Source organism: Eulemur rufifrons, chromosome 5, assembly GCF_041146395.1.
Source record: "Eulemur rufifrons isolate Redbay chromosome 5, OSU_ERuf_1, whole genome shotgun sequence".
NCBI lineage: Eukaryota > Metazoa > Chordata > Mammalia > Primates > Lemuridae > Eulemur > Eulemur rufifrons.
In genome coordinates this window covers 39,528,659-39,555,953 of record NC_090987.1, presented here as the reverse complement: position 1 = coordinate 39,555,953, position 27,295 = coordinate 39,528,659, and the positions used below count along the sequence as shown (strand labels likewise).

At 35.3% G+C, this 27,295-nt stretch overlaps 1 protein-coding gene across 2 annotated transcripts; it reads left to right on the top strand.

The window, feature by feature from the left end:
* Positions 1-25,309, top strand: IMPACT (impact RWD domain protein). Of its 2 annotated transcripts, XM_069468177.1 has the most exons (12): positions 1-94; positions 1,191-1,319; positions 2,144-2,196; positions 3,227-3,289; positions 11,361-11,446; positions 13,425-13,547; positions 15,425-15,522; positions 17,746-17,819; positions 21,715-21,805; positions 23,097-23,231; positions 23,916-24,004; positions 24,493-25,309. In XM_069468177.1, exons 1-11 carry the CDS (start codon positions 59-61, stop codon positions 23,982-23,984), a joined length of 957 nt encoding a protein of 318 aa, XP_069324278.1. In that variant the 5' UTR covers positions 1-58; the 3' UTR covers positions 23,985-24,004; positions 24,493-25,309. The 2 variants fall into 2 exon arrangements, with proteins under 2 accessions (XP_069324278.1, XP_069324277.1); XM_069468176.1 differs by having other exon boundaries at positions 23,916-25,309.
* The last annotated feature ends 1,986 nt before the right edge of the window (positions 25,310-27,295 follow it).

Sequence of the window (27,295 nt, the reverse complement as noted above, 5' to 3'; positions counted from 1 at the left end):
TCCGCCCCCGCGCTCCGGACCTGGCAGGCGGCGGCCGCAGGGCAGTTCCCGGGGCCACATGGCTGAGGGGGACGCAGGGAGCGACCAGAGGCAGGTGAGGCCCCGGCGGGGCGCTGACCCTCCGGGCTCGGTTCGGCCTCGCCTTGCGGTCCCAGGCCTCATCAGCCGAGGGGCCCTTCGCCCGGGCCACCCCGGGTCTTGCCTGCACCGCCCGGCCGCGCCGCTTGTTGCACTGCGTACAATTTTCCTGGAGCTTCCCCTTGGTCGAGCGTTCTCGGACGGGCGGCTCCTCTGCGGCTACGGCCTCGGCCTGCCTGGACCGTGTCCTCGTCAACCATTAGCACGCGACTAAGCAGCTCCGGGCCGAAGGCAGAGACCCGGTTTCACTCTGCTCCCTGTTGCCGCCAGGTCAATTTGGATAAACCACTTAAGAAACCCGATTTACGCCATTGCAATTGGGAGATAATACAGACCTTGCAGTTGCCTGAGAGCCCACCGAATCTTAGTCCTCTTGGCCTTGAGCTTTCCCTGTGCATCGTTCACGTGGGCGCTCATAAGTCTTTTCCTACAGGGCAATGAGGACAAAATGAGATGATATGAATGAAGTCGAATACATACTTTGCTTCCCATTTTTCACCTTTAGGTCCAGTTATTTTTCTTTTTTAACCCCAAGCCAAAATAATTTCTGGAATGTTTTGAGGGTTTGATTGCCAATAAGACCCCCAAACACCTACCCCTGTGCCTCACCCTCCCAACCCCCCCTCAAAAAAATCAAAACCAGAACAATGAGATACACCGCAGGAATATAGGGATGATGTGTGGTAATGGCATGGGGCGTGGGAGTGAGGGTGGAGATTACCAGCTAAAAAGGGAGGGTGAAATAGAGAAGATAGATTTGTGTTTTCTCTTGTGCAAGATATCAAGATATGGAGTGCATATATATGTTGGCTCAGAAGTGGTCAAAAGCACAGTAATGTGGTAGCAAGGCAGGATTCAGTCATTGCAATGGTGTATGGCAACCACCTAGAGAGTAGAACATGGTGCTAATAACGTGTGGCCTGCTGAGGGGCTCATCTAAGGATCCTTCATCCAGGCTAGTGATGCTGTATGTAAATACTTTATAAAGTAGTAAGAATAGGTTTTTAGGATTTGTATGTTTGTTGACTTTTTTTTTTATCACCTTTTTTCAGAATGAGGAAATCGAAGCAATGGCAGCCATTTATGGAGAGGAGTGGTGTGTCATTGATGACTGTGCCAAAATATTTTGTATTAGAATTAGCGATGATATAGATGACCCCAAATGGACACTTTGCTTGCAGGTATTTTTCCCCTTGTCTACAGCCATTTTCCAGTTACAGTATTAGACATACGATTGATTAAGTGTTATATTCTAATGATTATTCTTGTGTGTTATTTTCTATATTATCTTTGTTGTTGGCTTTTTCAGTGGTTGATCATCTAAACATATGGGTAATTAAATCTCATCACTCTCAAATCATGCTTTAATTGATAGTTTCAATTTTTCTTATCCCGCTTCTTTGAATTAAAATGTTAGTGTACTATTGACAGACTGGAGTTTTGCTTCTTTTCATTAGCTTCTCCATCTAATAGAGAATCTAAACCTGGAAAGACGGCTAACATTTATGAAGAAGAATGAGTTAGTCATGTAGGTGATTCACAAAATAGATACAGATTTCTTCATTAATTAAGAATCAGTTACAGTTAGGACAAAGTAAGTGGATGGCTTTCTTAATGCTTAATCTTTGGTGACTCACTAATATATACTTTCAGCATAAAAGGTGCCAAATTGAGTTTTTGCCAGTGTTTGTTTTTATAATAATGCTAATTTGAAAAGAAATGTGTGTGGTTCTCTGTTATGTGTTAACTACTTCATATATTTAATAGTGTTTCATAGGATATTTTTCAGTATTTCTTCAGAAAAATACCCAGAAAATGTTATAATGCCACTCTGTCCACTTGGGGTTAGGGTATAATGCCCCTATTTCGGTTTTCCTTTTCCTTTAATCTCTGTCCTCCTCCCCTTTATTTTCTAACTCTTTTTGTCCAGTTACTAGCTTTATAAATATAGTTATTTTTGAACTTGATGAAGTGTAAACAAATTTGTATTTGAACTGCATTGTAGGTGATGTTACCGGATGAATACCCAGGTACAGCTCCACCTATTTATCAGTTGAAGTAAGTTATATTTCTACATTTATATTTTTATAAAAAGATTATACTTTCAAAGATATTTCTTTATTCCGTACATTGTGTTTATATAAGATACCTTTCTTATTAAAATGTACATAGAAATTTAAAATATCTTTTGGGTTTGATACAAAGCATTTAAATAAATTAAATTATATAAAACACATTGAATATACCACTTAGTAGAAAAGAGATTCACAGGGTTGATGGGGTAAAATATCTATGTAATTGTCTTTAGAGATGAGGAAGGAAACCTTCCTCTTTAGACAACCTAGTAATCTAGAAACCCTGGCCCTTAGAATTTCTCCTAACCTCCTTACCTAGCCACAGTTCCTTGATGTGCCTCTGCCTAAAACTGCTTGCCTTCCAGGAATTACCCATGATGCTTCGTGTTTCTCCCTGCCCCCTTCCTTCATTATTGAGGAACTATCTTCATAACAGTTCAAGCTTGATCTTTATGAGTCATGACCTGTTAATGCAAGTGACCTTTCATTTACCTTGCCCCCGTCACTTAGAAATATGTATAAATCCCTGGGAACAGAATTGTATAAAAATCTCAATTACTAGAATTTTTAACTACTAGTGGAATTATTTTTTATGCAAGTGTTTTAAAACCATAGTGTTAAGGCTTAGCATTAATAATGGTTCTGTACATTTTTATTTTTATTTATTGCTGGCAAACACTGTGAATCTGGAAATTTAGATTCTAGAACCTGTCCTGACACTTATGTAAACTTAGGCAAGTTTATGATACCCTGTGAACCCACCCTTGATTTCTAATTCATTACAATTTAATGTTAGTGTTGGTTTTTTCATAATTTCTTGGGAGGACTAAATGAGTTAATGGTAATGAAAGCATTTTGGAACTATATGGATTTACACAAATATAAGACAACTTTTTAATGAAAATAGATAATTTTTAAAAACTAAATAAAACCAATTTGTGATTTAATCAGTAATTTGTTTGAGGCATAAACACAATACTTGAATAATCTTTTTGTATTTTATTTAATCTTAGTGCTCCTTGGCTTAAAGGGCAAGAACGTGCGGATTTATCTAATAGCCTTGAGGAAATATATATGTAAGTGACAGGTGATTTTAAAAAATTCTGTTAGCAATTATATTGTGGGCTTTTTGTAGAAACTATGATATGTTAGAACCTTTCTGAACTTTTTGTTAAGCCATTTTCTAATAACAAAAAGGATTCACTTGAAGAGTACTGAAAAGGTTAGTTATATAATTTCATATATACATTTGACAGCTTCTGCTTAGCTATAAAAATACAGTAATATTTAGAGCTAATAGCTGTGAAAACATTTAGTCAATTTATGAATGTAAATTCAGAGATACTGCTCTTATTTTGATATTTTCATAGGCTTTGTAGAATGAAGTTGGTAACAGCAGAATCCTAAGCTTACTTATTAAACTTGTATGTATTTTGGTGATTTCTCTATCAGTCCATAATCGAAATACTGTATTTTCATTCATTCTTTCATTCCCTCATTTAACAAATACTATGTGACAGGCACTGTAGTAGATCTTAGATAGCAAAAACAGAAATAGTGTCTTTTTTCATGGTATTTAGAATTTACTGGAGAGGGATACTCCTTATAACATTGTAAAAATGAATGTAAAACTGTAGCTATGATAAGTTCTACAAAAGAAAGATAAACAGAAATAGTTGAGTTTAAAACAAGACCTAACCTAATCTAGGAAGTCAGGGATGGCTTGTTCAACTTAACAGCTGAGTTAATTAGGGTACTATAACTCCAGTGAGAGGCCACAGCATGCAGAAAGGCTCAGTGTGAGGGAAGTTGACACATTTCAGGAAACAGTAATGGTGATATGAAGTGGTAAGAAACAGAGGAAGGAAAGAAGGGAGCATGTAGGAAACTGACCTGGAGAGGTAGGCTGGGGAGCTCCTGTGGAGTTTTGTAGGTTACTTAATGTATCCTAAGAATAGTTGGAAGCAGACATGGGTTTTAGGTATAGGGTACCATGAGAAGATCTGCATTTTGAAAAGATCATCTTATTTCTATTTGAAGAACTGACTGGATGATAGCTAGAATAGATGTGGGACATTAGTTAGGAGGCTAATGTAGTAGTCTAGAGAAGATACAACTGTGATTAAGATAATTTTAACTAGATTTATTAATTTAGTAATATAAATAATGTTCTAGAATATCACTTTTACTCTAATCCAGGATCTAGTAAGGATTGTATTATATGTTCTAGGTGGCCACTCCATTTGGTACAGTGAGAGTACCCCCTTTGTGTCCCTGGGATCCAGGCCAGGTTTCTTTTCCTCCTAAAATATTTAATTAGAAAATGGTAAGTCATTGAGGAATCATTCTACTTGTTCCTTCTTAGAGCAAGTATGGTCTTCCTTGGGTTCCCACTTAGTGATTGTGTCATCCTTAGCATGTAAATATTATTCTTCAATTAAATGTTTTCTAATACCTTTCCCTAACTTTATTGGCCACTCTAACTTTTGTGCCCCCCAACAAACTTCTTTCTGTAATCCTTTATTTACTCTTATTTGCCAATTTATCTTGTTGCTTAAAGTAGAATAAGATAAGTATACTGCAAATTTGTTCACTATTAACATCTGAATTGTTCGTTTGATGGTCATTTTTCAGCTCTTACCTAACTTTTGGTGGTATTGACCACTTCTTCTTTCTCGAAAAATCTTTCCACACTTGGCTTCCATAGTATTGATTATGTTCATCAGTTAGATTTTTTTTTTCCTCTCTGCCTATTCCCATTCCAGAAAGTCCTTCTTTTACTAGGTGATACCCTCCCATAGGACACAACTTGCCTATTCTCCCTGACTAGTTCAATGGAACTATTTGAGACTTAGGAAGCATCAGAAATTACAAAGCAGTTTGTTCGAAAGATAGACTATGGGTCGGACTGTCTCGTTTATTAAAAGCTTAAGTAACCCCTGTCCACTGGTATTATTTTGATACATGTGGCCTAAGTAAAAATACAGATTTTACTTTTAAAACTTTTTTTTTTTTTTTAAGAGACAGGGTCTTGCTATGTTGCCCAAGCTGGCCTTGAACTCATGGGCTCAAGTGATCCTCCTGCCTCAGCTTCCTGAGTAGCTGATATTACAGGTTTGCACCACCATGCTGGGCTTTGTTTCTAAAACTTCTGTGTGATACCTTTTGATATTTTCCACATAATTTTTTCCAGCAGGGGGTGGCAAATGAAAAATATTGGCCTTTAAAAATTAAACATGACATAAATGTATGAATATAGTTCTTAATGCTTATAGTTTTATTATGATTCTAAATATTATAACTCTACGGAGGTTTCTGTATTTATCATACTTTTGAATACTAAATTTGATTTATGCTTTGATAAGAAGATGAACTACAGTATAGTTAGTTGCCACACATTTATTGAGCATCTCCTGTATGCTGGTACTCTGTTAGGAGGCTGAGATTAAAAGTTAAGATCAGGCCGGATGTGGTGGTTCACACCTGTCATCCCAGCACTTTGGGAGGCTGGGGCAGGAGCTTGAGGCCAGGAGTTTGAGACCAGCCTGGGCTACATAGCAAGACCCTGTCTCTACAAAAAATAAAAATATTAGCTAGATATGGTGGTGCAAACCTGTAGTCCTAGCTATTCAGGAGACTGAGGCAGGAGGATCACTTGAGCCCAGGAGTTCAAGGCTGCAGTGAGCTGTGATGGTGCCACTGCACTTCATCCTGGGCAACAGAGTGAGACACTCTCTCAATAAAAAAAGAAAATTAACATTAACATATACCAATACAGTATAATGAGATAATTACTGAGAAGTTTGGCCAAATGCTATAGTAGCACTTTTTGAAGTTTTAACAACAAACTGTTTCTGGAAAGGTGGGTGACGTTTAAGGGAGGGTTCCATTGTGAAGGTGACCTTTGAGCACAGTGTTTGCCAGTTTATCAAAGCGGGAGGACTTTTCTGGCAGAAAGAAGTGTGAGAGCAAAATCACGCAGGTGTGAAGCAACCTGTCATCTTCAGAGTTTAGCAAGTAGTTTAAGAGGCCAGGTATATAAATTGAGGTAGGTATAAAAGAAAAGACCCTGTAAGCTGGGATAAGGAGTTGGGTGTTATCTTGTAGATTCTGGGCATTTTAGACAGGGAAATGAAGTAATCAGATTTGTGTGGCAGTGTGGAGGATAGGCTGGGTAGGGTTGGAGTTGAGGAGAAGTAAGTAGAAAGGCTGTGAAGAGTTTGAAGGAAGTGATGAACAGTAGAGGAAGAGCAGTCAGTAATTCAGGAGGGATATAGTGGAGACCTTTATTAAAGCAACCAGAATGTGAATGGAGAAGAATGCTTGATTTAAGAAATATTTTAAAATATAAATTAGGATTTGGTGATTGATTAGATATAGATTAGTTTGGTTGTCATACCTAATTTTTATTTAAATATTTTGCATGTAGATATTTTGAATAAATGAAAATAACTATTTTAATAAAACAAAAGGTAAACAAATTTCAGATGCTTAGAATATTAATTATTGTTTAAAAGAAAATGAAAGGGATTAAAATTTTTTATAGTATTTGAATTTGTGATGATCCATTTCAACAATATTTAATTTATAAATCCAAGAAAATAATTTTTATAATTTCCTACAGCTCTTCACATTCTGACATATCATGGAGTCTTAGATTTTAATGTTGGTGAGTGAGGCTTATCAAAGCAAAAATTGCACCGTACAAGGTTAAACACGCAACGAAGACTTTATTAGAGGCTTCCACAGGAGGGGGGAGAGGCCAGAACTAAGTCTGAACTCAACCCCTCTGAAACAAAAGGCAGAAAGGTTTTTAAGGGCTAGGCTGAGCTAGTGGAAAAGTACTGGAAGATGTTAGGGGGACCATTAATTTTTGTTGAGAAAGACATTCCTGGTTGTAAAATGGACAAGAGGCTCCTATAAAAAGATTTATACATACCTCAAAGGGGCAGAGAAGGAACTTACAATGACAAATTTTCTAAAGAAAATACTCTATGAAAAGAGAGGTTAGGGCCTAGAGTTAGGAAGAAGCCTGTCTAAAGTTTAGTCAAGCTGAGCGTAAGGCCTTTTTGGCAAGGCTTCTGGAGTCAGTTTTTGAAATGACCTCCTTGTGTCTATTTTCTCATATGTAAAATGGGGATAATATCAGGATTAAATGATGAACTACATGTAATATACTTTAGCACATAGGAGCAGCTATTGTTTTTGCTGTTCTTATGTAAAAAATCATCTCACTTTGAAAATGAGGTGACTGGAAATCAGGTCAAAACATTTGTTTAAGACCACACACCGTAGTGCATTTTAGTGAATAGCTTAACCTTTATGCCAACAAATATAAATATTGGAAAATGAAAGTTACAAAAATTAGAGCTGTAAGTAAAATTAGAATCAGATGTAACTTGACTTTGTTTTGGTTGTTCTATATGGAATTGTTATTCAAGTATAGTTATTCACAAAATAGACCAAATAAACTAACAATTATTGCCAGGCACAGTAACTGGGATTAGCACCTGCAATCCCAGCTACTCTGGACGCTGAGGAGGGAGGATGGCTTGAGCTCAGGAGTTAGGGAGTGGTGTGGGTAGTGTAGTGAGATCCCAGTCTATAAAGAAAAAAAATCAGTCATTAGTTAGTTCAGGTCTTTTAGTCAAGTTAAAACAACTTTTGTTCTACACTTTTTATATGTAGATACTTTATCAAAATTTTATTTTGTAGATAAAAGCCTGGTTTCTCAATCCTATAGTAAGTAGTTCTCAAATTTTGTACCAGAATCCCTAGGTCCTTCCTCCAGGACCATTGGGGAAGGCGAGGAGAGGCTCAGTAGGCAGGACTCTCAGCTTTTGTCTGTTTAATTTGCTTCTGATTCTGTAAAAGTGTTCAATAAAACAATGGAAAAAGTTTGAAAACCAGTTTTTTTTTTAAAGAATCACACCAATTCTGGTACATAATTCAAAGATATAAATGAACTATTATCTCAAGAGAAAACACGAATACAACAGTAACAATAATAATAAACTAGGGGGAAAAACTACTTTCAGCCGTAGATTTTTGGGGTCTAGGGGAAAGAATGAATTTCACCTTACTCGGGAAACCTTTTATACCCACTGTGACTTCCTTTTACACTGGATTTCAGAAATAGTCTTGTTAAGTGCTAGTGAAGAAGGAAGCAGTCAATAAATGCTGCTTAGCAGAAGTGCTGTTGTGTATTCCTCTATAGGAAGCCATGGGCCAAGGGAAAGGAAATACAGAGTAAATGTTTAATTTTTACTTTATTATGGTAGAAAAATTACTTACTAATTATAAAATTCATCCAAGGTGTTATTTTTTAAAAAGTCAGAATTTGAATGTATATTCACAGAGGGATGATTTTCCTCTTTCAAGATGGGGATCTCCATGTCTTGCATAGCAGTGGTCCTCGACTTTTTTGGCTTCAGGGACCGTTTTCATGGAAGACAATTTTTCCACAGACCAGGGAGAGGGGGATGGTTTTGGGATGATTTGAGCACATTACATTTATTGTGTACTTTATTTCTGTTATTATTACATTGTAATACATAATGAAATAATTATACAACTCACCATAGGTTGGGGGACCCCTGTTGTGCAGAGTAAGCGTTCAGTAAGCACTAGGTATTAGTGTCTTTATTTAGGATGATGGTGATGATGTTGTGAGGAATTCAATAGAATGAGATTAGGAGATGGAGAGAGTTGCATACAAAACCATAAATTTGTCAGGGCAGTGATTATATACACTGTGAGAAAAGGGACCCTGCCTGTGGTGCTTGATGTATAGGAGAAGCCCTAAAATTTTATTGAATGAATTTAGCCAGACATGGTGGCTCATGGCTATAATCCTAGAACTTTGGGAGGTCAGGTGGGAGGATCACTTGAACCAAGGAGTTCAAGACCAGTCTGAGGCCCCTCGTCTCTGCAAAACATAGAAAAATTATCTGGGCATGGTGGTGCATTCCTGTAGTCCCAGCTACTCGGAAGGCTGAGGCGGGAAGATGGCTTGAGCCCAGGAGTTTGAGATTACAGTGAGCTATGATGACACCAACTGCACTCTAGCCAGGGTGACAGAGCGAGACTCTGTTTTAAGAAAAAAAAAAAAAAAAAGACTTATTAAATGAATTAAAGAGATTCACTTGAAAGGAAACTACTTTGTAAATTTTTCATTTTTTTCCAAACCTTAAGATAAGTTTATTTAAAAATGTTTTATGGACAGGTGTGTTGGCTCACGCCTGTAATCCTAGTACTCTGGGAGGCCAAGGTGGGAGGATCCCTTGAGTTCAGGAGTTGGAGACCAGCCTGAGCCAGAGCAAGACACAAGGATACTGCCCCCCCCTTACTAAAAATAGAAAAACTTAGCTGCTGGGGGTGGTGACATGTATCTCTAGTCCCAGCTACTTGGAAGGCTGAGGCAGGAGAATCACTTGAGCCCAGGAGTTTGAGGTTGCTGTGAGCTGAGCTGATGCCATGGCACTCTAGCCCAGGCAACAGAGCAAGGCTCTGTCTCAAAAAAATTTTTTTATTTCTTAATATAATTTTCATAATGTAAATATTGATAACTTTAATATATGCATCCAACAAATGTTTTAAGTGTATCCAAGACATTTAAACACAATAACTTATGGACAAAACATAATTAAAAATATGTGAACAGTCAAAAAAAAAAAAAAATTTTTTTATTTCTTATGCCCAGAAATTGTAGACCTTTAGAGACAAGGCGCTTTAAACCTTTCATTTTATAGATGAGGAAAAGAGTTCAAGTGGCTTGCTTGCCTAAGATTCAAGTGGCTTACTTGCCTTAAGGTTATTGCTATTTGGTTAGGAGAACAAAAATGCAGTCAGCTTGAGCTTCGAACTTCAGTCCTGGGTTCATATTCCAGCTCTGGGCTTCTTAGTGCTTATAAGACTGTCTTGGACAAGTTAATTGATCTCTGTAGGTTTGTTTTCTCATTGTACAATGGGGAAATTATGCACTTCATTGGACACTTGGGATTAAATGTGTTGATACATATAATGTACTTGGGGCTTAGTATATACTCAATACATTTTACTTTGCACTGTCTCTATTACTCTGAGTCTTTAAGAGAGGATAGGAATGGGAATGTTTAAAAGAAATTCACCAACATTCTCAATTTTTTAAACCTTTCCAGTTGACTTATGCTCTCTCTAAAAAGAAAAGTTTCAAAGGAATACATAGAGGATTGTTTTAGTGCTAAGAATTGTGGGTGTGATGGGGAGGATTTGAGGGTATAGAATAGTTTGAAGACTGTTATTTGCTTGTGTATGCTTGTTTTGAAAGTTTCCTTTGGTGGATGCTGATGAGTGGTGATAAAGAGAGATAATGGTTTCAAGGGGAACTTTTGGAGGAAGGAGGTAAAGTGTTGCTGTGAAGTAGTGTGGTGATATCTAACGCACACCAAAACTTACCAAAATTAGTGTCATTCTCTAAAGAGTAGACACTTGAGTTTTTATTTTACTGCTGTTGCCATCATTTAACATAACTATGGACATGACTTTAAAACCCATGACACATTTTTTTTCTCAGTGATCCTTTGAGATGGATTTAATTATCTGAGGCAGCTAAACATCATTTGGAACCAAAATGAATCAATTTAGGCAATAGGATATTTTGTCAAAAACAAGGTATGAATATAAAATTGTTGAATTGTCTTTTAGATCTTGTAAATTGACTCCCTGAAGGAGTTCCCCATACGCTTTGCATTCTTTGTTGAACTAAGTATGCTAAATGAAAAGTGTACCAAATTAGTGGTTTGAAATTGTTTAAAAAGTTTAGAAAAGTGAGCAATGATTGGACATCAATACTAAAACTATATCTACTGGTAGCAACTAAGTCAAATTTACATTCCCTAGTCGATCTAGTTCAGAAATTTTTATTTCCTTCTTTGGTTACAACTCTTGTGCTTATTTTAAGTAAGCCATGCTAATTTTTGAGCCAGTTGGAATTTTTAATATTGATATAAATTATATTAAATACTCATCAGGTTTTTATAAATTCTTTTTAAAAAGCCATGGTTAGATTGTATATAATGTCTTAGGTTGTAAATATATTTGTGTTTTCTTGAATTTGAGAAGGTAATTTTTTGAAATAACAAATTTTTTTCTCTGCATTTTATTTAGACAGAATATTGGTGAAAGTATTCTTTACCTGTGGGTGGAGAAAATAAGAGATGTTCTAATACAAAAATCTCAGTTAACAGAACCAGGTAGGATTGAAAACTACTACCAATACTTACTATCAGTACTCTTTTTTAGTAATTAAATTTTTATATAAATATTGTAATTGAAATTTTATATGAAAATATGTATTCTGGCTTCTAGTTTTTACATAAGAAAAGGAAAAAAACCATACAAAAATTCTAAAAGTCAAAATAATGACTTTCTTTTTCCTCCCTCCCTCCCTCCCTTCCCTTTCCTTCCTCCCTCCCTCCCCTCCCTTTCCTTCCTCCCCTCTCTCCCCCTCCCTTCCTCTCCTCCTGTTAATCTTCAATACAAATATATTCTTTATATATTTTTGTATAAAAATTTTAAATTTTCAGCTAATTATACAGAATTACAATTTCTAAAAATTTTGAACTAATTTTAGACATACAGAAAAGTTGTAAAAACAGTATAGAGAACTTTTATACCCTTTACTCTGATTTCCTGTTAACATGTTATTAATGTATAAACATCATCTAGCTATCAAGAACAGGAAATTAATATTAGTATAATATTATGAACTAAACTATAGAGCTTATTCAGATTTTTACAAATTTTTCTACTAGTGTTCTTTCTGCTGTTACAGAATCCTGTCCAAGATTCTATGTTGCATTTAGTTTTTATTTCTCTTTACTCTCTTCTAGACTATAAATAGTTCCTTAGTCTTTCCTTGACTTTTACAGTGTTGACACTTATGAAGAGTACTGATCAGTTATTTTGTAGAATGTCCCTCAATTTGGTTTTGTCCAGTGTTTTTTCATGATTGGGAGTCAGATTAGTCATTTTTGGTAAGAATACCACAAAAATGATACTGTGTCCTTCCTAGTGCATCATATCAAGGAGTTCATGATGTCAATATGCCTTATTTTCGGTGATGTTTACCTTGATCCCTTAGTTAAGAAGATATCTGCGAGGTATCTCCACTGTAAATCCTGTAGTCAGGATTCTCCAGAGAAACAGACCCAATAGGATGTGGATGTTGTGTATATATGTGGATTATACATAGCCAGAGAGAGATGTATTTTAAGGAATTGGCTTATACAATTGTAGAGGCTGGCAAATCCAAAATCTGCAGTATAGGCTGGCAAACTAGAGACTCAGGGAAGAGTTGTTGTTACAGTTTGAATCCAGAGGTTATCTGCTGGAAAAATTTTCTCTTCTGAGGAGGTTAGTGTTTTTCTTATGAGGCCTTCAGCTGATTGGATGAGGCTGGCCCACATTATAGAAGACAATCTGGTTTACTTAAAGTCAACTGATTTAAATGTTAATCTCATCCCCAAAATACCTTCACAGAAACTTCTAGAATAGTGTTTAACCAACTATCTGGTTACTGTGGCCTAGCCAAGTTGACATGTAAAATTAATCATTGAAGTTACTATGTTTCTCTTTGTATCTTGGGGGAGGTACTTGGGGGCTATACTAATATCCTATTCTCCTTAAATTTTCACCCACTAATTTTATAAATAATATTCATCAGTGTATCTTGTCAACGATATTTATTACCATGATGTTTGCCTAATGCTGATTCTCTATTTCCTTCATTCTTTCTTCACTTAGTAATTGGAATTCTGTTGTGAGGCATAGATGTCTCTCTTCCCCATTTTTGTATTTATTTGTTTATTTATATTAGTATCAACTCACGTATATTATTTTATTCCGTGGGTTAAAATTCTGTACTATTGTTACTTATTTTGTTGATCAAATTGTTCCAGCTTTGGCCATCAGGAGCTCCTTCAGGTTGGTTCCTGTGTTCTTTTTATAAGCCCCACCTTTTTTTGAGCATTTCCTAATTTCTGGAACCACATGATACTCCAGGTTCATTTTGTGTTGTCCTTGCCCCAACCCTGGAATGAAACCACTTTTCCTGGGAGCCCTTTTTCTTCTGTTGTTGAATGGTGTTTAGAGATAGGACCTAATGATTTCTTAAAAATATAATTTCTTATTTGCTTTGTAAATTAATCATAATGTCTCATGTCTGCATAGGCCCAGATGTAAAGAAGAAAACTGAAGAGGAAGATGTTGAATGTGAAGATGATGTCATTTTAGCATGCCAGCCGGAAAATCCAGTTAAAGCATTGGATTTTGATACCAGTGAGAATCGAACAGGTATAATGTAACTAACTGGTTTCTTTTGAGGAAAATGGGGAGGTAGTGTTATAGGATTATGTATTGTTCTTTGGGATGATATAGAAATTTAGTAAGCTCTCAGATTTTAGGAAGGAGTTATTAATTTGCAGATAACTGAGATTTTTTTTTTTTTCCCTGTCCCTTGGCCATTTTGGTGTTTGCCAAGTCTATCAATGATGAGAAAAAATGGAAATTTACCTTTTGTTTTTTACTACTTTACTAAGTTTTGATTTAGTGATGGAAGACATTGAAACTAAAAAAGGCTTTTAATGTTTTCAATTCATATCCTGTTTTTATATTTCTATATTGAAGTCCTCAGCTATCTCCTGATATCTCTGGGTTAAGTTTTAGTCTGTGCTCACAAATATAATATATTAACTGAAAGTGCAGCCACTGAAATTAAAGTTAGTAAAATGCCTTTTAAGAGTTTAGGGTTTTTATTTTTTCATTAAAGAAATGGAATCTCTCTGTGTTGCCCAAGCTGGCCCTGAACTCATAGGCTCCAAGTGATCCTCCTGCCTCAGCCTCCAAAAGTGGTGGGATTACAAGCATGAACTACCACAGCTGACCAACTTACTTTTTGTTTAAACAAATTTGTTCCGTAACAAATAATATTCAACTTAAAAACAAGTTGATGTGATAAAAACTAGTTCTATGTTTCTACATGAAAGTGTGTTCAATTTTAGTGTTTTAAAATTTTGAATGTTATTGTTCCCTGAGTCTCTTACAAAAACATGATAGACCAGAGGGAACAGTTCATTCTGTTTAAAGGTGGGGAGTTTCCTGTGCCATTATACAGTAGTTTTAAAACAGTATTTTGACAGTTTAATGTTTCTCAATGATGTCCCAGGACGAGTGGAAGAGGATATAGAGGAAATGTAAGAGTGGGGAGGATCCAGGGCTCCTCCTCATACTTCAAACTAGGTGGCTCCCATTTTAATTATTTATTTATTTGTAGATTTGACATATGACTTCTTTTGAGAAACAGGATCCACCGTTAAAAGAAAGAGGGTAAAAATCACAGTCATAAATAGTATCAATAAGTCAACTGTTCATATTGACCTTAATACTGTACTTGACTTAATCTTTGTATTAGTACAGTGGTCAAAAACAGTTCAAGAAAAGGGCAATGTTAGAGGGAGAGTAAAACATTCTACATGAACCTGGTTTCTTGACTTCAATAACTTTTCATCCTAAGTGAGGTAGGTAATAGCAGCCAGGTTAGTTTAGTTTCTCAACAGAGTCTAGGGTTAATCAGTGATTCTCAAACTTGTTTAAGAGTCAGAATAATTAGAAATTATGATATTCTTTATGGAATACCAATTTGAATTATTAGTGATGTATTTAATTCCATCATATGAAATAGGAACAGTTTTATTAGCAGAAAATATTATAGCTACACAATATAAAGTTATTTAAAGACCCAACCCAGAGGTCTGTCAATAATGGAATGGATAAATAAGTTGTTGTATATTAGTAGCTATTAATCTTTGGTTTCAGGACCATTTTACACTCTTAAAAATTAGATATTGTGTTAGATATCATACCTACTTACACTACACAAAAGTCCAGGATTTGAATCCAAACTCATCACTTCCACTGGGTAACCTTGGCAGGTGAAAATCATTTATAAGTCAAGTATTTTTATCTTACATATTAATAAAATATATTTAGATACTTTTTGCTTAAAATTATAATTTAGATTTAATTTTGGTATATGGTTACTAATGGCTATTTTAGTTGATTTGCCATATAATTTACATTTCTTTCCCAATTCTCCCCCATTACCAATTTTTCAGTATTTAAATGTAAGAGTTTTAAAAAAATTCATTTAAATTAATTCTTTAAATTTATAGAAATAGAAGAATTACCTCCAATTGATCACGGCATTCCTATTACAGACCGAAGAAGTACTTTTCAGGCACACTTGGCTCCAGTAGTTTGTCCCAAACAGGTAAAGTTCCTATGTCTAGCTCACTTTGATGTTGTATTACCAAAGTAATTTAAGTAAATGATTTTGCAGTATTGTACTTAGTTTTACTTTCATGTTTAATTTTCACATGAGATAAAAAGCATTTGCATATCTTCCTACTCCTAAATTATTACTATGAATCATGGAAGATTTTGTTTTGTTTCTGTTTGTCTTTGCTTTCAAAATTATATCTAAACTCTGATTAGTGTTTAACCTTCTAATGAATCTTTAAGAAATATCCATTGTGTTATTGTAGAAAAATATGATGCTTAATAGCTTGTTAAAAAGAGTTATTTGTCCTGTGAAGTGGGAGTTCTGTGAAACTAAGTCCATTCCACTGTTGCTCAACAAAGGGGACAGTGGACAGACAGGCTAAGCCCAGTCTTCCCTACTTGATTTCTTTTCCCTTCTGCTTCCTGAACTGATGTGACCTTATTCCTCCCTAGGGATATAAATGGGAGACTTTTCAGTCAAAAACTATGTTGCTAGATCTTTGTCTTTCTTATTCTCTTTTCAGCATAATCCTTTTCTTCTTCCTTGTTTCTGTATTTTAGCCCAGCTTAAATTTTATTGATGTACAAGGCAATTTCAGTACAATCTGTAAAGTTACATTTTTTTAAAAGTCTCATTATTTCCCAAAAGTTTTAGGCATAACTCTCTTTCTTTTGGTCTTTGCAGCTACTGACTATTTAAGCTCTTTTAAAGCCTTGACCTTTCGGGATACAGTTCTTTGTATCAAGCTCTTTCACCCTCTCCTTAGTCTCTGGTAGAAGAAATTCTTTTCTGCATTGCCTTGTGGTTAAGATAATAGCTTCTGGTGTAGCCATCTGGTCTTTTCTCCCAGCAATCCTATTTTGTGTTTCACCTTTGCTCATAATTTCTTGCTAGGGTGCTCCTAAGACATTGTGTTCTGAATCTGATCATCCTGGATCCTGTTTCTGTTTCTGATCATAGTTAGACCTAAAGGATCATAATTTGTGAGAGCTAAAACACATTTTAGGGGTCATTGTCTACTTTATTCTATTGATCAGGAATCTGGCCAGTTCTTTTCTGCAGGGAGACCCTGCCTCTACTGTGTCCATGGAATAGACTTTGTAGAGTTTCTGCAGGGGGCTGGTTCTCTTCTGCAGGGAGAACTTGCCTCTGGGAGGAAAAAAAAAAAAAGGAATCTGAGGACATGAAAGGTTAAAAAAAGATAAATACAAGACTGTACAATTTGTGATCCAAATTGATCTCCCCAGCTCTAGCTCAGTCTTTCCTACAGCCAATATTTCTTCCATACTCATTGTCAGTTACAGCCTTCCTGAAAAGTCTAACCACTCTCTTTTCCCCCCCATCTACCCTCACACACATAATCTTTACTGATTTCCATTGCCTGCAAGGGAAAAATATACACTTCTTATACAAGGCCCTTTGTGATATGACCCTAGCTTATCAGTTGTGACACACCTTCTATCATTTTGTTCATACTCTAAGTTACAGCTACATAAAATTTCCCGAAACTTTGTCTTTTGTGTACCTGTTAGGGTTGCCAGATACCTGGTTAAATTTGAATTTCAGATAAACATTATTGTATGGGACATACTTATGCTAGAAAATTACTTGTTGTTTATCAGAATTCAGATTTAACTGGATGTCCTTTATTTTTATTTGCTAAATCTTATTCTAGTTCTGCATTTCTATATGCTGCTCCCTCTGAGTGGTGTGTCTTCTTCCTGCCCGTCTTTCCTTTTGATGCAGAACTACCACTTATTTTTCAAGACCTGGCTCATGTGACCTCCATTATGAACTTTACTTGATTCCTAGAGAAAGTTGTGGTTTTATAATGTATGGAACATACCATTATTGTATACCTACCATATTGGATATATACGTTTGATAAATTTCAGAGCCAATTTTTAGAAATTACATTTACATTTAAAATTCTCTATATGGAGATCAAGTTTTCATATACAGTGCGTTAGACGTAGTGCTCAAATATTTGTTGATAGTGCTCAAAAATACCACATCTGTCATTTTTATACCAATTGAGAGTACCAGTTTTTGCCCTTAAAATGAGATGAAAACTTTGGAAATGGCTTTTTCAGTGTCTAATAAACTCTTTAAATGACTATTTTAATATAATGTGCTTTAAGCTATTTTTCTAGCATTTACTTACAGAACAAATAAAAAGCGTATTTTATTTACATTACTGCTGTTTTAAAGGTGAAAATGGTTCTTTCCAAATTGTATGAGAATAAGAAAATAGCTAGTGCCACCCACAACATCTATGCCTACAGGTGAGTAATCATCATAATTTTTGGAATTTGCAACTTGTAAAAAATGGGAAATGATGCATGATTTTAAAAAATAACTATGAAGTGTTTATTATGATAGTAATAGACATGTAGAATACTTGGAAACTGCAGAAAACAAAAAAAAAGAATTGGAGGGAAAATCAAGCATTTTCTGCCATTAAATGTAACTGACAATATTTTGATATATTTTTTGTCTTTTCTGTACAGAGTTTATTTTTTTCCAATGCCTTAGGCTTGTATCTAATTTTTTTCTTAATTAAACAAAAGCACTTTATCATGTTGTTGTATTAAAACAGTATTAAAACTATTTTAAACAGTATAAATGATGTTTTAATGATGTTTTAATGATGTTTAGTATTTGTTTGAGGCTCTGTACTACTATTTATTTAACCATTTCCTTTTTGTTATAGTTTTTTGTATTTTTCACTATTGTGAAGAATAGTCCAGTGAACATCTTGTCTACTTTTTAGGTTATTTCCTCAGGATAGATTCTAGTTGCTTCAGATTCTTTTTTGAAATGAAATGGAGATATAATTAAAAGGAAAAAAGAATAAATTCTTAGAAGTAAAATTATCATAATGTGTGAACATTTTTGAAACTCTTGATATATATTGCCAGATTTCTTCCAAAGGTTTTTAAAATCAAACTATGCTCCCATCAGCAGTGAATTAAGAGTACTTCTTTTATTATGTGCCTTTTAGTTTTGAACTAAGGTTTTTTTTTTTTTTTTTGAGACAGAGTCTCACTCTGTTGCCCAGGCTAGAGTGAGTGCCGTGGCGTCAGCCTAGCTCACAGCAACCTCAAACTCCTGAGCTCAAAGGATCCTCCTGTCTCAGTCTCCCGAGTAGCTGGGGCTACAGGCATGCGCCACCATGCCCGGCTAACTTTTTCTATATATATTTTTAGCTGTCCATATAATTTCTTTCTATTTTTTAGTAGAGATGGGGTCTCGCTCTTGCTCAGGCTGGTCTCGAACTCCTGAGCTCAAACGATCCGCCCACCTCGGCCTCCCAGAGTGCTAGGATTACAGGCGTGAGCCACCGCGCCCGGCCTGAACTAAGGTTTTTATACAGATTTTCGGTCATTTGTAAATGAAGAGATGAAGGACATATTTTTTAAATTATTAAGACCTAAAAGAACATAGTTTAGGCCTAAAATAAATCAGAATATCAACATAGGGATTTGGCACAAATTTAAAATGTGATTGAAACCTTAAAATCTGGGCTATCTGAAATTCAAACTCAAAAAAATTCATCACTCTGAATAGGTGAGTTTTTAATACTACTAAGTTTAATACTTACTAAGAATACTAAGTTCATATTCTCTGTAAGTTCCAAAACTTACAACTATTTGTTATATAATTCCTTTCTTAATAGAGTATCACCAGACAGAATTGTAATGTTTTTTTAGGGCCTTCAGTATGAAAATAAGGAATTAGACTATGCTGTCAGTGATGAGAAAGTACTGTGAAAATGGTAATAGTTAACATTCATTCATGCCACATGTTTATTGAGTGCCTCCTCTGTGCCAACACTTTACGTAAATCAATTCTGATTATTTCAGCAGTTATGCTACTGTAAAAAGGTTAACTTTTTCAAGATCCCATAGTTGTTAAATGATAGAGCTGAATTTGATAATCCAATTTTATTTTTTCTTTTTATTTCACTCCTCTGTGGCTGTGTGGCTGTATCGCCAACAACAATTTGTATCCAGTGTTGACCCTAAATTATTTAAAAAAAAAAAGTTAAATGATTTGGTTTTTCTATTTCAGGCCCCAGCTTTTTGGGCCTTTAATAAAGTTCTTGTGAGTGTTTTTGGAGTTTTTCTTTGTCTTTCCATATTAATAAGTGATCAGCTGTTGCTTCTCACAGATGTTGTCAATGTGACTCCACGTAGCAGCCCACCTCAGTTTGCCCTCGCTTATTTAATTGATGGTTGGGAATGAAAGTTTAGCTTCTCAGGGTTGTATTTCAGATAAAACTAAAAAGACACCAAGTGGAGGCTTTAGGGACCCCACTGGGAATAAAATAAATGGACTTTGTTTGGTATGTGGACTTTGTGATGTGTATTTTGAACGCTTAGGGTCCTTCTAAGGTTACTTCCTGGTACTGGGGCTGTGTTCCTGCTTTGGAGTTACGGGGCACGCATCAGGCTACTGGTACACACAGCTATTGGATGCTGCGTCATTATCTTCCTGGCATGGGAGGAAAGGGTTAGTGAAAATTTCCCATGGGTTCATTTTTTAAAAAATGTAACAGTACTGATTTATATAGTCAGATTTTCTTCATTTGTTCCACAAAATTATGGAGTTAGATTATAAGCCTAATCTAAACCAACTCCTGACTCCTTTTTGCCTTAAATTTGTTGTATAAAATTTTGCTTAATAGTACTAACTTCCTCAAATGAGGTCAACTCTGAGTAATACTAGAGCCTTCTTGTAGTAGGTGGTCAGTAAATACTTACTGAGTGAATGGATGAATACATGGATGGAAGGAAGGATGAGTGAATGAATGAATATGACTGCTGCAAGATAATGTAACTGATTTAGTTGCATAGATGAGCTTTTATAGCTTCTAATATTTACATAAAAAGTTTCCAAGCTGAGTGTGGTGGCTAACGCCTGCAATCCCAGCATTAGGGAAGCCCTGAGGCAGGAGGATTACTTGAGGCCAGGAGTTTGATAAACACCTTGGGCAACATAGTGAGACCCTGTTTCTAAAAAAAATGACCTAGGCCTGGTGGCACGTACCTGTAGTCCCAGCTACTCAGGAGGCTGAGGGCAGGAGGATCACTGAACCCCAGGAGTTTGGTGGAGGCTACAATGAGCTCTGATTGCATCAGTGCACTCCAGCCTAGGCAACAGAGCAAGACTCTGTCTTCTAAATAATAAAAAAAAGTTTCCAGCTTTTTATGGCAATAGATGGGAGGGTATCTATTGCATTTGCCAAGTTCCATATGATACCATTGTAGGGGCCTAAGAAATCCACTGGATGGCAGACCTTAACTGGCACTTTTTTTTTTTTTTTTTTACATCTCTAATACTTATTTGCTGAGCTTATTCTGCATTGTAGTCCTACATGATTATTCCAAATACTAATTTTCTAGATAATTTAAATGGATAAAAATACCGTGATTTGTCTCTAATAATAACCATCAAGGGGAAAATTTTAAAGAGAAAAATAAATCTTTATTAGCTGGGTGTGGTGGCACATGCCTGTAGTCCCAGCTACTCGGGAGGCTGAGGCCGGAAGATTGCTTGAGCCCAGGAGTTTGAGTTTGCAGTGAGCTAGGAAGATGCCACTGCACTCTAGCCTGAGCAACAGAGTGAGACCCTGTCTCTAAATTAATAATAATAATAAATTCTTACTGAGAAGGGAGAAAATAGAAATGCTTGATGGCTAGAATAAGATGATATTGGTTTTATTGTCTTCATCTTTTTTTATATACTTTTTGTTTATTTCACTAGATCTTAAGGCACTTTGAAGACAGGGGTACAGTGCTTATTTCTTTTATATCATGTCATTTGTGCTTACTATTGTAATGCTTCTGTACAGTATATTCTCAACAAATGTTTTTCAGTAACCTCTCTGTAGCTTCAAGGTTAAATGAAATAAGGAAAATGGTCAGATGTGTAAATTCATCTTCCCATAAGAGCAACATTTTTGATTCTTAGCTTTCTCAAATATTAAAAAGGCAAAACATACTGGGTAGTAAATTATCAGGGCAAATATATCTAACATAGAGTTCAAGAAGGATTTCTTAAAAACAAATATGGTGATTTTGGAAGTAATCCAATTGATTGCAACAAGTATTAAGATATAACTTTTATTATAATATTTTAGGTTTCAAAGTGTAACGCTGTTATATGTATTTCCAGAATATATTGTGAGGATAAACAGACCTTCTTGCAGGACTGTGAGGATGATGGGGAAACAGCAGCTGGAGGACGTCTTCTTCATCTTATGGAGGTAGGCTTAAGTTAAACTCTATTAATCCTGTCCTATATGAGCCATAAAATTTCTCAACAAAACAGAGGTCCATTTAGGAATAAGTAAATCAATTAAATTATATAATTAGTAGTTAATTTTAAAATATTGATTAAAAATTTTAACTGCTGGATATGGGGCTGAAAGCAAATAGTTTATAATAAGTGCTGTGCTTTCAAGACACAGACAATAGAATATTGTCTTAAACTTTGGGAAAACTTGTTCTCTTTGTTTTTTTGACAGTTTCCTCCCCTTTCTTTTTTCTATTCTGTATCTTTGTGGTACTCCTGTTGGATATGGGAATTTCTGGATAGATCCAGAATGTTTCTTTTTTTATTAAGTTGTTCATCTCATTGTCTTTATGTTCTGAGACATTTTCTTGACTGTCTCCCAAAATTTCTGTTGAATTTTTAATTTTTTTTTAGCAACCATGTATTTAATTTTTAAGAGTTCTTTCTTGTTCTTTAATTTTTTTTATAGTATTCTGGTTTATGAATTCAATAATTTTTAAAATTTCTCTGAGTATATTAATTAGAGTTTCTTTTTTCAGATGTTCTCACCCTTAAATTTTTCCTGGTCCATTTTAGTTTGTTTATCTTGTGCTTTCTCTTTCATGCTGCTGGATTTTCTTCATCTGTCTGGTGATCATTGATTGTCCATTAATTTTAAGAATGGATTGTTTTTTTCCTAAGGTAGTTACTTGGTTTCTTCTGTTATTGTATGTGGAGGTTTGTGTTCTAACTAGGCCTTTCCCTTAAATAGGAGCTCTGTGTGTGGGTCAGGCCTGTAGACTGGTGGGCTTCACATTAAGGGCAGCATTTGACAAATGTCAAACTGATGAAGATTTTACTGATAGGCACCAGCAATTGATTTTCCATGCAGCCGCTGTTTTCTCCAGTACTTAGAGTCAGGTTTTTTGTTGCTGTTTGGCCTAGTGGTAAAAGGGGGCCTAAACTGAGCTGCTCTGGTTGAAGTCACCAAGAACTGGCACCCAACTTGCATGGTCTCACTTTCACTCTGCCCAGTGGCCCCAGTGTTTGGAATTTGAGGACATCGTGGAACACAGTGTTAGTTTTCCAAATTCCCTTCTGTTCTAATATTTCACCCCTTGAGTTGTGCGTAATCTCACTCAGTGCATACTCTTATGGCTCTGCCATTAAAGTCACTGGGAAATTTTATGTGCAATTTTATACATGGGTTATTTCATTCTCCTTTGAAACTCACATTTGTACATGTCTATCTGTGTATCTAATTATGCTTCTAAAAATAACAGATTTTGAACGTGAGGAATGTCATGGTGGTGGTGTCACGCTGGTATGGAGGGATTCTGCTGGGACCAGATCGCTTTAAGCATATCAACAACTGTGCCAGAAACATACTAGTGGAGAAGAACTACACAAATTCACCTGTAAGTGGCTAATCGATACTGTCTAGAGAGTTTCTCATCACTGCCTGTGAAATTAAAAAAAAAAAAAAATCAGCAAATTAAGCACGAATCACAGTGTGGGTGGTGCATTAGTACTTAGGCTCTAATCAGAACAGTGTGTCTGGCCAGTCATGTGACCTTGGGCAGATCACTCCATCTCTTCAAACCTTGATTTCATAGGTTCATGGAATTTTATAATTAGAAAACCTTTCAAGACCAACTAGGTTCCACCCTCTAAAATTGAGGCCCCAGAGAGGTTGTGGCTAATGTCACACTGGACTACATGTTCTTTAAATATCTATACAATTCTAAAATTCTCTGTTAATGCCAAAGTATTTCCCCTTCCCCTGGCATGCCTTTAGATGCTTTCTTCCCTTATGCTTTGAGTTTGTTTAATATTTTAAGCATGTTCATGTCTATTTTATTTAAACCCTTACTTGGGAAAGTGGACAATAGATTAAATAATAATAAAATTATTCAAACCTAAATCTAGATAAATAATTCTTCCTTGGTTATTCGCGATTGTTTTGAAAATATTGTAATAGACTATAAGTGAAAATGCCCTGTAAAACACAAAGGTACATATGAAAGTGATTATGCCCTCACCATAATATATATATTCTGTGTGATTAGATTTAACAGCAGTATTGATTGTGTCTTTTTTAGGAGGAATCATCTAAGGCTTTGGGAAAGAACAAAAAAGTCAGAAAAGACAAGAAGAGGAGTGAACACTGATACCTGAAACTATATGAAAGGTTAATTTGCCTATAATTATATACACATTCCATAGTCATCAAGGAATATGCAAAGAGAGTATCCTTGACTGCTCAAGTCAGCCAGTTCAGCGTGGACACCAACATTATCTTTTCTTCTTTGGTTATATCATCTGCCAAAAATAGAGAACTTATGATATATTCATGTGTGTTTCAGCTTATTTGGGAGAACTAATTTGAATTTAATCACCACTTCATGTAATTTTAGGAAGGTAACAGTTGCCCAGGGCAGTATCTGAATTAACTGTCCGTTTCAGTACATGTCAAGTGCCTTTGTTAGGTGGGGAAGAAATGCCTCTAGAGGAATATAAATACCTGGTTTCTTGTCATCGAGATTCTTGTACTGTTAAACGAATATTGCCTTTTACTGCTCTTTATGGCTTATTGAAATAGGAGCTCATTTAAGATTGATCTCGGAAAGTTTCTTCTTGTGATTTTAGTTCATAAGTATGTCACCTTTCATTTTATAGTGTTCATCATTGAGTAATGGATTAAGTGAAAATCCAGGAGTATCCATCTGCAGTTATGTGCTAAGGTGATAATGCATCTAACATATTTGTTAATGTAAGTGTTATGCTTCAATTTCTGTCGCAAATTGGTGATTGTGAAATTTCAAAAAGTGATTTTCTAGTCTCTGCCTTTTTTGTTTAATTCTTGTAGTGTAAAGCAATAAATATGGAGTGTCAGTAGTCTCCTTTCACCCCAGAAATGTGTTTGTGTAATATTCTGGTTTCTTTTAACAACCTGGAAGTACCTTTCTTGTGATCTTTATTGAGGAACTAGAACTGTGCTAGAAGCTATGCTGTGGTTAATGGGACATTTATAGAATGGGATAGAGGTGGCAGAACGACACTAGGGCAGGAGTATGTTGTATAGTTACACGAATTTGATGCACGCTTCCCATCTGTGCTCCAGCCAGCTTTCTCAATTTCATGATTTTGTGGAAAGAAGGAGCAAACTTTTTGATTGGAAAAACAAAGAAAATCTCTTTTTTCCTTATTCTTATCAAGTCTTCCTTTTTATCAGTGCTTTATGTTACTTTCATCTGCAAGTTACTACCCCTGGGCGTTTAGACAATAAATTTACATTTGAGATATAGCAATAAGTCATTGACTATTCCCTTTCAGATATGATTGCGAATAGTTGTTAAAAGTTGATCACAGATTTGCTTGAACTTCCCTTCCCAAGGGGAGGGAAGAGAAACTAGAAGGCAACTTTGGGATGGCACTAGAGCATGGAAAGCATCAGAGAATTAAACAGACAAATATTTTCCCCTTTCTCTGATACTTTATCTTTAAAAGATCCAACATCCTCACTTGGTATGAATCTAGTAAATAGCTTTACACGAGGATGGATTCTGACATATAAAATATAAATTATATTTATTATAATCATATTTAATATTGTGAGTTATCAAGAGTCATCAGAGGATGACCTCTTATATTTGGAACACTAATCTCACTTCCATGAAAAGTATGTCTTGTGTATTAATCGTTAAAATAATCAAAGAAGTTAAAGACCATTGATCAACATTAAGGTAATCTCACAGTTTTGGCATGTCAAACCTATGAAAGGAGGCAGGAAACAGTAAGAAACTTATTTTTGCTTCTTTCTACAGAATTATTAACCATATTTTACTGACTAAAAAAAACCTAATATTTTTTACCCAGTCAGTTAGCTGGTAAGAGGGAAAGATCCAGAATTCTCCAATTCTGAACTCTGAGTTATTACACACTCTACTGTTAGTGAAAACTCCAATGATAGTATTTTTCGTTCTGTTTAAAATTTCTCTCAATTAGAGGATTTTCCAGTTCTCTAAATGATAATTTTCTATAACTAGATCTATGCTGTGGCATATTTTATAGTATATTAGTGAAAAATATTCTCCACATGCCAGTATATAAGAGCAAGTAGCATCTACTTTTTAAATGGGAATAACAGTAGGTGCATCACAAGTATGCTTTGGAGGTATATATCGTGAAACAGAGCCTATTTGAAGAGAATTATATCAAACTAATTACGACTAAGACAGAATGGCATGAAGAAGATAATGTTTGGAGGGCAGGGAAATTGACTGGGAAAATTACATAATCACCTCTGATTCCACTGTCCAGAGATAACCATTGTTAATATTTGGTATGTACATCCTTTTATTATTTTTTCTTATGCATGATTTTGTATATATGGCTATTTTTCTTTCCATAAAAATAGTATTAAACTGTATATACTGTTTTGTATCCTACATATTTCATATAGAAGTATATTGTTAACATTTTCCCATGTCAATAAAAATATTCTTCTATGGCTTAATTTCTGATGGCTGCGTTGCATTCTTCTTCTGTGTATGTCATAGAACATTAGTCCCTCACTTATATCCAATTTTTTAAGTTTTATTCAACTTTTCACTCTTGTAAACAGCTGTGCAAAACTGCATCATTGTTTGCAGATTTTTGCATATATCTGATTACTTCTTCAGGAGAAACTCGTAGAAATGGAATTTCTTGGTCAAAGAGGTTTGCACATTCTAATAGCTTTTGATTGGTTTAGCCAGATTGCTTTCTAGAAAAGTTTTATCAGTTATACCCCCACTAGTATTGTATTGGAATATACGTAGAATACCAGAGATATGAAAAAATCGACAGTCTCATTGATAAAACTCCCAATAGCCTTTTAAAAAAATCAGTCTTTTTGTTTTGAAATAATTGTGGACTCAAAAGAAATTGTAAGAATAATAGGTCCAGTGTACACATCACTCAGCTTCCCTGGCAGTAACATTAAATAACTATAGTAAATTTTTAAAAACAGGAAGTATATTCTTGGATACAATTCCTTTGTCAGATAAATGATTTGCAAGTATTTCCTCCCAGTCTATAGCTCGTCTTTTCATTCTCTTAGTGTATTTTGCAGAGTAGTTGCTAATTTTTATAAGATCTAATTTATCTTTTTCTTTATTTTTCATTTAGATCTATTATCCATTTTCAGTTTCCATATAAGGTATGAGGTTTAAGTTGAATTCTTTTTTTGCATATGGATGTTCAATTATGGAAATGACTAATTTTTTTTAAATTGAACTTTTTACTGGTAAATTTTCACAGAGTCAACACTATTATGTAATCACCACTTAGATTGAAATAAAGGACAGTGCAGTGCCTCACAGTCCCCCTTGTATCTCATCTGGTCATTCATTACCTGCTCCCCTTTCTGCTGAGTAACTACTTCCCTAATTTCTGACACCAGAGATTAGTTTGGTCTCTTTTGACCTTTGTGTAAGTG